Source organism: Apteryx rowi, unplaced genomic scaffold (assembly GCF_003343035.1).
Source record: "Apteryx rowi isolate R43461 unplaced genomic scaffold, aptRow1 scaffold_1014, whole genome shotgun sequence".
Lineage (NCBI taxonomy): Eukaryota > Metazoa > Chordata > Aves > Apterygiformes > Apterygidae > Apteryx > Apteryx rowi.
Genome location: NW_020447214.1, coordinates 115,473 through 129,293, shown reverse-complemented (window position 1 = coordinate 129,293; position 13,821 = coordinate 115,473). Strand labels below are relative to the sequence as shown.

The 13,821-nt window shown below is 45.9% G+C and overlaps 1 protein-coding gene across 9 annotated transcripts in view; it reads right to left on the bottom strand.

Annotated features, from left to right (window-relative positions):
* The window catches only part of NLRC5 (NLR family CARD domain containing 5), a 56,692-nt gene that overhangs the window by 28,225 nt on the left and 14,646 nt on the right, over positions 1-13,821 (bottom strand). For 6 of the 9 annotated variants that reach the window (XR_003253251.1, XM_026064214.1, XM_026064154.1 and 3 more), the window contains 12 exons: positions 11,609-13,364; positions 9,691-9,774; positions 7,593-7,676; positions 7,426-7,509; positions 5,542-5,631; positions 4,648-4,698; positions 4,215-4,289; positions 3,698-3,763; positions 2,893-2,976; positions 1,846-1,929; positions 1,331-1,420; positions 583-648 (listed from right to left, as the gene is read on the bottom strand). Coding sequence is in view for 8 of the 9 variants with exons in the window: in XM_026064214.1 (XP_025919999.1) it covers positions 583-648; positions 1,331-1,420; positions 1,846-1,929; positions 2,893-2,976; positions 3,698-3,763; positions 4,215-4,289; positions 4,648-4,698; positions 5,542-5,631; positions 7,426-7,509; positions 7,593-7,676; positions 9,691-9,774; positions 11,609-13,364 (2,614 nt within the window). In the remaining variant the exon portion in view is untranslated. The remainder of the gene's footprint in view (positions 1-582; positions 649-1,330; positions 1,421-1,845; positions 1,930-2,892; positions 2,977-3,697; positions 3,764-4,214; positions 4,290-4,647; positions 4,699-5,541; positions 5,632-7,425; positions 7,510-7,592; positions 7,677-9,690; positions 9,775-11,608; positions 13,365-13,821) is intronic. The other 3 variants (XM_026064186.1, XM_026064196.1, XM_026064205.1) reach the window with 3 other exon arrangements.

The following is a 13,821-nucleotide window of genomic DNA, read 5'->3' as shown; positions in this document are numbered from 1 at the left end:
GCAGGTGTATCATGGGAATTGCTATTTTACAATGGTTTCAGTCCATGGAGAACAAGAGCATAAATAAACAAGCCTATGGCTCCCACAAGCATCAGGGGACCATTTCAGAATCAAAAAGCTGGACTGAGCTGTTTTGACTCATGATTTTCTGAGGGGAAAAATAAAGCCTCAAACTTATTTTGAGTTAGGAGTACCATAACCCAGAATGCATAGTGTACTGAACTAGATTCTTCTAAATATGCAGGGATCTGTGAATCTGTTGCGAATCTGGTTTGGGGGTTTGTTTTTCTTTACTATTCACTGTTATCGGATAGCACAGCTGTCATTAAACACCCTGCTTTGTTTAGGATGCTATGGGTGAAACATGCTCTAGAGCCATAAAACAAAATCAAATACTACAGAAGCTAGTCAAAAACTTCCAAAATGACCAAGAAAACCAGGAGAAAGTACTACCTTTAGATTCAGTGGAGGACAAAAGGCAAGAATTGCTGTGAGATGAGTCATTATCCTTTGGCTCTCAAAACAGGTTATGAGACCTAAATAGGATGCTAAGGAAAAAACATCTGTCCAAACATTCTCTACCTGGGATGAGGAGAAGCAGATTCTCTGTCTCCTGTAAACCTCAGGATTGCAGTCTTATGCCAAAGGCTGAGGGAGGAAGAGAAGGAAGAGAAGTTAATCAACATCACATTTTGGTTATTTAGATGAATTCATGTTTTATGAATGCTTGATTTTGCTGGAGATCTCTTCAAAACTCTTTGTTGCCATCAATCACTTCAAATATTCCCAAAGCAAGCAAAAGATCATGCTATTAGTTTTAAATCCTGAGTAGATCACTTTATCTAGTATCAGATGACTCAGTTTCTCAGAACCATTCAAAGAGAAGGTGCAGACAAAACTGTTTCACCTGAAAACAACCCCAATGGAAACCAATGTTGGAAACCAATTGGAAACCCCAGTGTTTCCAATGGAAAGTTACAGGAGGAGAACTTCCACTCCACTTCAGGAGATATCACCAGTTCTTATGCTCCACAGAGAACCTCTCTCCAAAACTTCTCAGGGCAGAGAGAAGGAAAGAGTCTAAAACTGTCCCCATGCATGAAAGGACATGCAGTCCTGTACCCTGGGCTCTCTCAAATTTTCCTGGTTCATGGTTCAGATAGAGTTAACTTACAGCAATGTAACAAATCACCATGTGTAAGTGCTAGCAACTATCTGTGTGCATGGTCTTCACCCACGCGCTTCTGAGGTGGTTTAGCACAAATCTCAGAACCTAACTCTCAGACTTGTATATTGAGGTTAGCCTCAAAAATGATTCTTCAAGACTCACCTGACTTCTACCTCCTTTATCTTCCGGCAGGTATTTACTGACTCCAACAAACTGCAAATGCCATCAACAGAAAGGTGGTTTTGACTGAGACTAAGAAACAGAAAAAAGACAAATAGCTGGTCACCGAAATCACACATGCCGTAAGTTCAAGGAAGGACCATACTGATGGAAGTGGCCATTAATATGCTGCATGCTTGAACCCACTTCATCTCAAAAGTGTCTTGATGGAAAACAGACCACTATTTCAGAGAAAGGGGTTTTAACGGAAGGGTGCTTTAGCACTTCAGATGCATTCAGACCAGCTTCTGCATGTGATGCTCTGAGCACGTGAGCAACTTCAGCCTGAACAGTCTCGCAGGGTGGGACTCATCCTTCCTTGAGAGTGCTCAGGGCTGCTCCTGCAGCAGTGCTCTGGGCGAGGCCTTCGTCACTTCGATCCCTGCTCATCACTTCTGCATGGTCTGTGCCAGCTTCAAAAAAAAGGGCAATCTGGTTTTGTATGAGGCAACACTTACTCCAACTGCTTCGAAACTGATATCCAAGGGAGGTATCTCAGCAACCAGCTGCAGCCTTCATCTCCAAGCTTGTTACCTGATAAACTGAGGCATTTTCCAGTTAGTAGGGACTGTTTTGAACAGTATAAATAACAAAGCCCTCAAAATCTGCTTCCTTTCCCTCTCTTACAATTGTTTTCTTGCCTGGACTGCTGTTCTCTCCCAGAGCAATCCCCCCTGTCTCCTCTACTTCTCTCTGCAACTTCGGACACAGAGTTTTATCCCTAGGGCAACATGTCTCATGTTTTAGGCCCCAGAAACATCTTACTTCAGAAAACCTGGGAAGGAGTAGGAAACAAAAAAGCATTTGAGTGGGTGGTTACCACCCTCCTGGAAGGAAAAAAAACATTGGACAACAAAGATCTCCAGATCCCAACTAAAATCAGTGAGCTAGAAAGCTAGGCTTTTGGGTGTAGCTAAATCCAAGATACAAGCTGGACTGAACTGCCTTGCAACAGATATTCCTGTGCCAGTACAGACCAACCAGAAGGACAGCTCTACAGCTAAATCTAAGTGGCCCCATATGTAGGCAAATAAGGCCTGGTGGGGCTGGCACTCCTTGCAACGGGTAGGGAGAGGATCCCTTGTCTTCCTCCTCTCACTTCTCCCAGAAGTGCCGGATGGCCTTAGAAGACAAAAGGACAACACACAAGCGATCTGTCATCCCTTCAGAGGATCCCAGGATTCTCCAGAGCTCTCACAGCTCCACATTGGCTCCAATGTGCTGCACTGCTTCGTGAGCAGGGTCCGCTCTGTGCCTGGCATCTCTCGTTACAGCCCCAGAGAGCCAGAGGCTGCAGCTGTCACAGCAACCCCACAGTTACTCGGTACCCATCTCCTGAACCACTCTAGAAATCCCCAACCAGGATCCCAGGAAGCCTAACAAAGAGTTCTGGGATCCCTCCTTGGGGCCGGGCCCCATGTCTCACTGCCGGCCTCTCCACAGCACATCCCCTGCTCCCCCCCGCAACCTGTAGCATAACAACGGGAAGGAAATGGAGCACTTACTCCACTTCTGAGAGATGGGGGCAGCTCTGGAGAATGGCAACTATCTCCTGCACATGCTGAGGACACAGGCTGCGACCCTGCAAGCTGAGAACAGGAAGGGTCAATGAGCAGCGAGGGGACGGCGGGCCCCAGGCTTTCGTGGCATCCTTTTCTCCAGGCAAAGACACACAGACCAATGCCAGGAGATGGAGGTTTTACTCCCTGCTCTGCCACACAATCCTGGGCGTATTGCTTTGGCTCTCCGTGCTCCTTGCTGCAAAAGGAGTGCGGAGGGCTGCACTTGGAAAGTGCTGTGCGAGTGCAAAGCCTGGTTTCAGAGCCGCCTGGCACTGCCATCCACGTGAAGGGGGTGGACATAATCGTTCTTGTTGCACCGAGCCATGAGGACAAGAGAAAGAGGCATGGGAGGGACATTGCTCAACTTCAGTGTGCTCAGGCAACATGCCTAAGCTCTCCTATTTTGAGAAGAGCCAGGAGTCTCTTCTGGAGGCCAGGCCAGAAAGAAAAACATATGGCTCACATCTTTGGTAGCTACAAGAATATATGGCAACATGTGGATGGCCAAAGAACCTCTGCCTCTCCAGGGCTGTAGAGCCCAACAATAAGGAAATGAAGCCACTAGTATGGCCAGACAGCGATTTTTACATTTCTTTTAGTTCACTGACTCAAGTTTATTTCTGATGTTTTCTTATGTGGAAATCGTCTTTGTGCTTAAGGACAAACACAGCTGATATTCTTGTCTTTCTGTGGTACCTGTCATGTGAGGATCACATTAACCAGCAGGAATTTCAATGCCCTCTCTTACCATAACTTCATATGTCTAGTCTGAGTCACATGTTCCTTATTCTCTTCCCCTTTCAAATCCAAAGATCTGCAAACAAGCAAAATATTTGGCCTTTAATACGCCTTCACAAAATATCTGAGGACTTAGGAGCTGGTTAGTATTTTCTGGAAGTTTTTAGGGAGAAACCACAGGGTCTGCCTTCTCCTGCCCAGCCCTACCATGCAATGGTTGAAAGGTTTTCAAGAGCCCAAAGACCTCTCTCAGGAGGTGTGAGCAGTCAGCACAAGGGGTGTCCATGTGGGATTTCACTGCATATATGAACCAACTTGATGCTGAGCCCACATTCAAAGGCATTGATAAGATTCAGGCTGTTTTGTCTCAGACATGAGACTGCACCACCACAGGAGGTGATAAGTGTATCCGCCTGTACCAAGAGAACCTCAGTCTGTCTTAAAACAGCACAAGACGGCTGTTCAGGCATCTGGACAGGAACAGTTTCTAGCTGACTCAAGGCCTGGCAGAGCCAGTTCACACATACCTGTGAAAAACTGTGAAGTCCCCTGAGGACTGCGCAACACAGGGCAAGGGGAGTTTCCTATCAGGGAACAAGAGACTGTCAAAGTTTCTTAATTAGGGTCAAATTCACCCTTCCCTCACAAGCGTGCACAAGCAGGGAGAACATAGGAGCCAACTAGAAAAAGAACGGAGTCTTCTGCTCTGCTTATCTCCATACACAAATCTCCACTGCATCAGCATCAGCAGCTTTGCAACAGAAATGCACCACTCCAGACTTACAGAGGCACTAAGGCCCTGCCTTTGTGGACCTGGCCAGTAGGTCTGTGCAAAGACCTCCTCTTTTGGTTTACCTTCTTCAACCAGTTCTGTTGCTGGGGTGGTTACAGTGACACCAAGCTGATGGTTTGAATCAGCATAACTTTAAATAAAGCATGACACCAAGTGCAAATTCTCACCTTGGGACTTTTCCAGATTGGCCAGAAAAATATATTATCACAGTGTCCTTCCTGAAAAGGAGATCCAAGTCAACGTTAGGGCACAGGTGGGAGGATGACATTTCTTTTGTAGAGATGCTCAGTAAGGACCAAGGCTGTGCTGTCTGCTAGAGAGGGCCTTGATCTGCCGTGCTAGCACATTCTAACAGGCAAGCCAAAAAGCAGCAGGATGCCCTACATGCTGAATTGGGGCTGCAGCACTCACAGAGAATAACAGAGTTAAACAGAAATGGGTTGGGTGTTTTCTTGCAAGGCCAGCAGTTTACTGGAAGGAGGTTCAGTATTCCCAAAAACTCCATTCCAGCAAGAAGAATGGGAAAAAGCTGTATGCAGTATGACTTCCCTTGAGTTACACCAAGGATTAATTTGGCCTGTTAAACTTGCAACGTAAGCCAACTGTAAGAGTTAGGATTCAAAAATTTGCCCCCTTCTCTGTCATTTTGGACCTATGAAAGCATCAAAACCCATAATTTAAAGGAACACTGAGATACAGCTACTTAATTTCATATCTTTTCAGTAAACCGAGCTGATTTATAGCAAATTTATGGTGGCCAGTAAAGAACTGTGGCCCAGTTGGTGCATTGCAGAGCTTAAAAAACAAGTTTAGATCCTCTTACATATGAGGAGATATTACACACTGCAAATCAATTTTTAAACCAAGGATAAAATGACCTATTAAAAAAAATATAAACACTAAGCCCATAATATAATTTATTCAAATTGTTTCAATCAGACAACAGAAGAAAAGAGCAGAACTCCTTTTCCATTGATTTTGTTTACTAAATAATTAAGCTGCAAAACAGAGTCCATTTTTAAAGACAGCACATGTTTTTAACCGCTCTCATATACTGATACCTGACATGCAGTTCAGTAGCATTTTGACACGCGACGACTTCCTTTGCCAAGATGAGAACAACGTTCAAGGAAAGATTGTTGTAGCTCAGACTGTGAATACCAGGAGAACACAACGTCAGCTGCTGGACCCAACAGCACACTCCTCTGTCATGCAAATGCACTCCGCTTCACACCCCAAACACTCTGAAGCACACACGTGCTTTTAACTAGCAGGTTCCTCCAAAATTTTAGAATTTTGCATTTAAGACCCAACAAAGACACTATCAGACCACAGTTTTTCCCTCTCAGTTATAGTTCCCATGAATTTAGAAGGAGACAATTCCTATATGTGCAACAGAAGAATCAATAACCATTTTTGACCAAAATTGTAAGGGATGCACTTATGACTACACAATTGACCCACACTGCAAAATTAAATTCTTACCGTAACAAATCAAGCAACTTAAGTACAGCATATTAAAGAAGAGTGGTCTAAACCCGCACATTTAAAACAGCCCTGAAACCATGATACTAGCAAACTCTGAGGATTTATTCTTTAAGCACACATTTACGCTGTTTCTTTACTTGTTGGACTTCACTCAACATGAGACATAAGGTCTTGCTCCTACAAATCCTGTGCCTGTTTTCAGGACTACGGAGCACCATTCCCACAGACCGCAAAGGAATCATCCACGACAGTAACACTGCGTGTGTGTAAGAGAAACGTGGGAAGCAATGAGGCTTACAATTACACTGGCTTCCTACCTTTTCCATATACTAAACCGCTTCACTGGGGACATGACGGCATTTCCATGAATCTGTTACCCAGTGTCCAGCAGAGCAGAGGAGCAGGTGCATTCCCCCTTTTCTCCTTCTTTCTGCCAAGCTTTTAAACACTTCTAACCACGCTGAAAGGCCAACAGTTAATTACTGGATGGGGTCCAGCAATAACTGCAGGTTTTTTGGGTTCACCAGCTTGCATGTGGGGGAATGGGTAAGACCTTTAAAGGCAGAGTCACTCCTGATTAGCTGGGGTGGGCAGGCAGTGCTGGGGACTGGCCGGACTTTGCCTTCCCGCAGAGGCAGCACAGCTTTGTGGCTACTCCTCCGCCACCGAAATGCAAAGTGTGACACTCGCAGCAGCTCTGCTCTGCCTGCTGCTGCTTGAGCTGCCCCTGCTGCCCTTTCAAAGGCAAACACACGGTAAATAAGTTGCATAGACTGGTTTCCTAAGTTGCCTTTTTCCCCTCGTGAGCCTAAATAACTGAGGACTGCCTTTGTTCAGGGACCTTTCTCTCCTGCTCTCTTCCTGACTTTAAATCCCTTCACAGATCAGGCTGGTTCTTTCCACCTGAAGAGATGCAGATTTACGTGGGAGTTTTCCTAGTGGTCAGTCCTGTGCAAGGAGTTTTAATCAAAAAGGGGTCTCAATCCAGGGAAGTGGCTAAAGAAAAGGCTGGGAAGGCAGCAATGGAGCCACCCTCTCTTATACAGGGGTGAAGCATCTCAATCTGAGCCTGACAAAGGGGAAGAGAGGTGAGGAGGAAGAAGAGGAAGAAGTTGTGCCATGCACCAAGTTGAGCACAGGCCTTGTAATTCCTAGAGAGGTGTCAGTGGTGGTAGAGCTCCCTAGGGACTGTTTTTAAATAGGTGGGTCAGGAACTGCCTGCAAATGTGAAGCTGAGTTGATCTCAAACCGAGCCACACCACCTCCAGCATAGCCCCATCTGCATTGTGAAATATCTGTACCCCAGGCTACTGCCCCACATGTCCCCCAGTGGCACTTCTGACCCTACCCCAGGCATCCAGCAACTCTGCTCTGGTGGGGACCTAAACCCTCTCAGATGCTCTGCTTGGTTTCTCAATGCCCGCCATGCTAAATAGGTTTAAGTCATTTTTACTCACTCTATTTTCTTTAGCTTTTCCATTCTGGAAAACACATCCATCACCCTCTTCACCTCCAGGTCCCGTATCCGATTGTCCTGCAAGCTGCACACAGACTGTCTCATCAGTATCCCAGGCCCCCAAGGAATGACCGGCTGATTTGAGTGGTGTCGCCACCACACACTCACTTTATTTCCTCAAGCTGGAGGCAATGTGACGAAGCCTGGACCAGGTTAGATAGCCCCTTGGCTGTGACGATGCCGCCTGTCAACCTGGAAAAGAAAGAACCATTCAAAAGAAGCACAGGGGAGACTAGCATGCCATGGAGCACACGGCAAAACCGCTCTCAGATGTGTGCCTGAGCCGCACTCCCTGTACACACACACACACAGAGAAGATGTGGCCTGACTCCATTGCCTGCAACCAACTTTCAACTCCCGTTCAACCAGGGCAAAATTCAACCCGGTGGCATCTCTTTGCTATGCATATTCATCCCTCGCAGCTCACAGACTCTTGCGGGTGCCAGACACTATTCTCTCCCCGCTTTGCAGTCTGCAGAAGGCTGACAGGAAAACCTACCCTAAACCACTTCCAGAAGAAAGTTCGGCTTGTAACCAAGCCCGTGCCTGCTCCCCTGCCTCAGCCACTGGAGAGAGCCGCTATTACTCCTGTCTAGACCTCAAAACCCAGGTGCAGTCTCCCACCCACTTTTCTCTCATTTGCACAGCCAGGCTGTGTCTAAATCTTGCCATTCCTCTCTGCCTGTTCCGCTTTTCCAGCTCTCTTCATTTTGCTAAGCTCAGGGGTGGAGGGTATGCCCTTTACTGTGGATGTGCATCTGAGGCTGGGGCTTCCCTCCGAGAGGCATGAGATTGCAGACGGCAGCAGTTTCGCTAGCCCGACGGCTTTAAGGGTGGGGGTTTGTAGCAGTTTTGCTAGTAAGGAAACCACCGTTCTTCCCAGGCCTGGGAGAGGGCAATACGACTGCAGAAGTCTGCTAACGCAGGCATCGCTTCCAAGGATGGCCACAGACCTCTAGAGCTCAGTGTTTCCTCTGCTTCTGCTCAGTGACTCTACCGCTGCCATGACTGTACTGCTCCCCCAACTGTTTCCCCATGCGCTGCGAGCGACGCTCACGCGGCAGGCTCACAGCCCTCACGAGGCCCTTCTGCTCCGTGAAGTCAGGCTCTGGATTCAGTCTTCAGCCTGATTTAAGGTTCATCACGAGAGAAACCAACCCCATAGATGGCTGTCTCCCAGCTACAGCCCATCTACAGCACAAAACTGCCATCAGCAATGCAGGGCCTGGGTAGCCTGCCAAGCCAGGTTGTCCTCCAAGGTAGAACTTGCTCCTGCAAGACCCCCGTAATGGCACTGCCTGGGCAAGGGCTGAGCAACTTCCAACATTTACAGTGTGCGAGAGTAGCAAGGCCTACGTGAAGTCACTACCCTCTCATGCAAGAATATTTCTGTAGAGACTCGTCGCAAAGCACTTACTCAAGCCAGCTTGGCTAACTGCAATCCCTTCTTCATCTCATTTTCTTACTGATACCTCCCCTTCTTCCTCTAGCTCTAGAAAAGGAAGCCTGCGGTTTAACCCTGGAGTCCTCCTGCCATTTCTCCTTGCCCTTGCTCTCCCTGTCTGAATGGAGCTTGACTGAAGCTCCAAAACAAACCAAAACAGTGTTTTCCAAGGCTTTTTTTTGGTGGGGGAGGTCCTCAAATCAAAGAGCCACCTACTCTTTTTGAGAATAATCTGCTACCCACCTGGTACCCTGATCTGTGCATGTGCATCAAAGGAGCCAACTCCCTGCAAGGAGTACCAACAGGCCCTGAGAGCCAGCTTCTGGCAGTACCTGTGGGCAGAAGAAACAACTCTTCTCTGCCAAACACAGGGGCATGTGTGTGCAGAGGGGGTCTTTTATTTGCAAAATATGCCCTGACTCTCAGTATCTGACACCACTACTGGGAGACAGATGGAAGGCGAGTGTTCCCTAAGGAAGCTACTGCCTTTTTTGGGTGCTGTGGAGCACAAATACTCTGGTTCCTTACAGAACTTGTACTCGCCTTCCCTGTTCTTCCAGCAGTCAGCAATGCAATACTCCTCGTGGTATTGGGTAGCAGCACAAAACAAGAACCACACGTATCTGTGCTGCTCCCTCAGACACCACATTACTCTCTGTGCAGCACTGCACAGAGCAGATGAGCCTAAAGGGAGCAGATGTAATTAAACTGCAAGATGGAAACACAGGAGAAGAGGCCCTAACCTTACTAGCAAACACTTACTCAAGCTTCTTCAGGCTCCCCATTTTTCGTAGGCTCCTGGAAAGAGCAGCAGCAAAGTCATCATCACATCTCCTACTCCGAAAGCTAAAACATGAAGAAAAAAAAATAAACACAACAAAGAACAAAAGAAACTAACCCACAGAGTACGTTAAAACATGATAAAAAGGAAAACACACTGAATTTCTATTGAAACAGCTGTTACATCATCTTCTCTTTTGCAGCATCTTTATCTTTTCACACAACTGTGAATACCTCTTAAACTTACACACCTACTGCAAGTACCTCAAGAGGAGAAGGCCCCTGCCTTTTGGTACAGCGACACCATGTGTAATTGTTGCCATATATGAAGAGAAGGCACAATCGCACGTCCCACCAGAGTCAGGACTCTAGAAAGTCATTCTTGACATAAGATCAGGATCTGCTCCTGGTCACACGTAGGCAAACCGAACTCTCACAAACAGAATGTCTAAAAGCCCCTGTGTGATGAGTCACTGAGTTAAAAAAGGGTTGGATTCAGTCCAAATGCTTTAAGCTCGGGTGACGGTATAGTCAAAATTGTCTAGAATATAAAAGGCATGAGGTTTATAGGAAAATGCATCTCTTTTATAGAACCTACTGGCGTTGTTGGAAAGAAAATAGTCCAACAGGTAAGGCAGACAAGCCCTTCTTTGAATCATTTCCTTCTATGATGGGAGGCATTAATACACAGCACCATTGGCTGCATCTTTTATAGTACAGGTTTTATACAAGTAAGAAAGTAGTTGACATGCTTGGGGACCCACTGCCCTTCACCTGCCCTTCCAAGACAGAGTACTCCCAGTGCTCACATCCTGAGGACCGTAACTGTAAGTTGGCACAGACTCAAAGGTGTAAGAGCCTGGGAAGGACCTTCAAAAAAACACCTCTTCTCTTAATTTGGGGGAACACCCCCACCAATCTCAGATGTCTGCCAAATCTGTTCTTTGGAAGCAGAAGAGACTATGCACTGCCCTAAGGCCTGTGTCAGCTACTTAGAGTTGGGATGTATCATCAGAAAGCTTTTCCACCAGGTAATTAAATGGCATTCCTCTACTCCTTAATGGAGGCACAGAAGAATTGATTGCTGTCCTTTTTACAATGATTTTCACGTTTTCACGTCTCTGTTTATGCTTCTCTACTTTGGAGCAGACAATGTCCTTTTGTTCCGCCTTTTCACATAACTTTGGGAGATTTTATACCTTTACAATCATTCTTGACACCTTCACCAGGCGAACTCCAGCCTGCTCCCTCTGCCATAAAGTGCAGCTCTCTCAGCCAGGTGTGCTCCTTTGAACCTTCTTCCAATAGGTCAAGATTGTCGAGAATTCCCATCCTGGCTCCTTCCCATCTTCTCCACATTCACAAACTCTAGACATATTCCTCCGAATCATTCATAAAAATATGGAATGAGATCAGTCCCACAACAGGATCCCAAGAGATTCTCCTTGAAGAGTTCTTCCAGCATGACAGCAAACCATTGGTGGAGTGTAGCTTAGAGTGCAGTTGTGGCCTCCTGTTCACCTAGCTTATGGTGATTTCACTTAGATCACAGTTCTCTCATTTGCACGTTAGATCCTTCTTACTTTTCTAATGTCAAGAAATACCTACCATTTTCTCCCTTATCTATTAGGCTAATTATCTTGTTGTTTGATTGCTTTGGTCAAAACAAAGAATGAAACAAAAAAAAAAAACAACCAGAATGGATTTATCACCTTAACATCCTTCAATCACTCATAAATTCATTATTTAATAAATTTCTTCAGTACCAAAGTTAGGCTACCCAGACCAGAATTTCTCTCATAACTGTTCCTCCCTTTTAAATCATAAATACCATGTTTGTCCTTCCCACCCCTTAACCCCTTCTCTCAGCCCATCAGCACAAAGCACGCAATGTGTTTACCTCAAATGCACTACATTTTTACAGCTGGCCAGAACCTCTAAACAGTCAACATCCATGGGACATCCTGCAAAATCCAGATGAGTCAAATCCTGGCCTGAGTTTATGACAAAAACCAAAGCTGACATGTCCAGAGGTGTCAGTCTAAAGTTTTTAAACTCATACTTGAAATTCAGCAGGCTCCCGATGTGCTGTGCTACTTCAGGGTCTTGCGTTTCAAATGTGCAATGGCAGAGCTCAATGACCTTAGGTCCTGTCAGATGAGTGGTTGCCAGCCTCTTGAGAGACTGCAGGATGGCATCTTGCTTATCCTGCACCCAAGCTTCGTCTTGTTCAGCCAGCAACATGAGGAATGTCCTACACTCTTTCGAAGACAGGCCTGAGAGGAAGATGTGAAAACTCTCCATGAACTCTGTCTTTGCTTCATTCTTTAAAGTCCACTTTGACTTCAAAGAGAACTTCTTCTTCAGGTAGTTCTTGTCCACTCTCTTACTTACCATGAGACACAGTGCTGCAAAAAACTCCTGCAAACTCAAGTGCACAAAGGAATAGCCAGCCTCTGGGAGGCTGCCACTTGTCTTCACCTCAAAGACAGTCAGCAGTCCATGTAACGAAGCAAATTCTTCCACGTGCTCTGGAATATCACCAACATAAAATACAAGCTTCTTATCTTCCAGGCCTTTCAAGGCAAGATCACACAGACCCAAAATGGCCTTCTTGTTACAGTTCAGCTGAGTCTCCTCGCTGCCTGCATGCTCTCCCTGCTGTTTGTTTATGAAGATGAGAAGCATTTTGATATAAAACTGTGTCATAGTCTGAGGAAGCTCCACACTTGTCTGATGTTTAAGGAGCAAATATTCCAGACAGATGCAGACAACATAACACAGAGCAGGGATCAGGCACATGCTGAGGAGCTTGGTGTTGTTCTTCAGGTGAGCAATCGCCTGCTCTTTGAAAGAATGCTGATGAAAATAGTGGCTGACATATTCCTCAACCTTTTCATGGTCAAATCCCCAAATTTCTGCTAGCAAATCCACTGTGTTTAGTAAGAAGTCAGGTAATCTCTTAGGTCGGCTGGTGACCAACACTGTGCAACCAGGTAGGAGTGTTCCATGACAGAGGTCTGCAAAGAGCTCAGATATAGACATAGGGGACGGAGGGGCTGGGAATCTCTTAGAAGAGGATGACACATCCATGTTACCTGCAAACTCATCCAGCCCATCAAAAATGATCAATGTATGCTGGGCATTTTCCAGGAGGTGCTGGAACACTGTATCAGGGCTGTCTTCTGGCTGAAGAAACAGGTCAAACAGAAGCTCCTTCAAAGTCAGTTTTCTTTTCAGTAAGTTCAGCTGCCGAAACTCAAACAGGAAAGTGAGGAGAAATTGATGTAAGACGCCTTCTGCCCATTTCTGACAAATCCTGTGCATTAGCATGGTTTTGCCTGTACCTGGTTTGCCAAATAAAAAGATCACTTTTGTGGTACCTGACCTAACAACACTGTCAAACAGATCTGACACTTTCACAGCTGTATCCACGCATTCTTCTGGTTCTGGAGTAAGTGCTACATCCTCTCGGGGCTTATCTGTTCTCTCTTTTAATCGAGAAGCTTTGCTCTGCCGAATAACAAGGTTGACAAAGGCTTGGTTGAAAGTTGGTGGCTGCATTTGTCCCTGTGCTGCTGGTCCTGCTGCTCTCCTACTGCCATATCTTTGGCGGACTGAATTGATGAGAAGATGCCGGTACCTTTCAGCTGAATCTAAGAGACAAGATGACAGAGTGAGGATGAGGGCAAAAATGTAAGTTCTCAGCCATGAGTGATCAGAAATACTGCCACTCATACACAAAGAAACACCGGCCCAGATCGGGGGCTGTTCCATGGAACCAGCCAGAGATGACAAATTTTGAAAGCATGAAAATAACCCATGATTTCTCCTATTTTTACACAGGGGCTGAAAGAGGAGAAGAAAATTCAGAAAAAAAGGTGAAATAGCTTCATATAAAAACTATATCTTATTTATCTCTTTAAGAATGAAAGTTAGGTGTTGGTATATTATGCATATGCATAACTCCCCGTTCACCCATGCTGGCCTTGTACCACACTTGCTCAACTTTCTGCATTTTGGGACGGACCTTTCATGTGTTTTGAGGTTGTCTTTGAAGATTTTGTAACACGGGATTTTTTCAATTCCTTCCTTCCTCCACCCTTCCTCCCC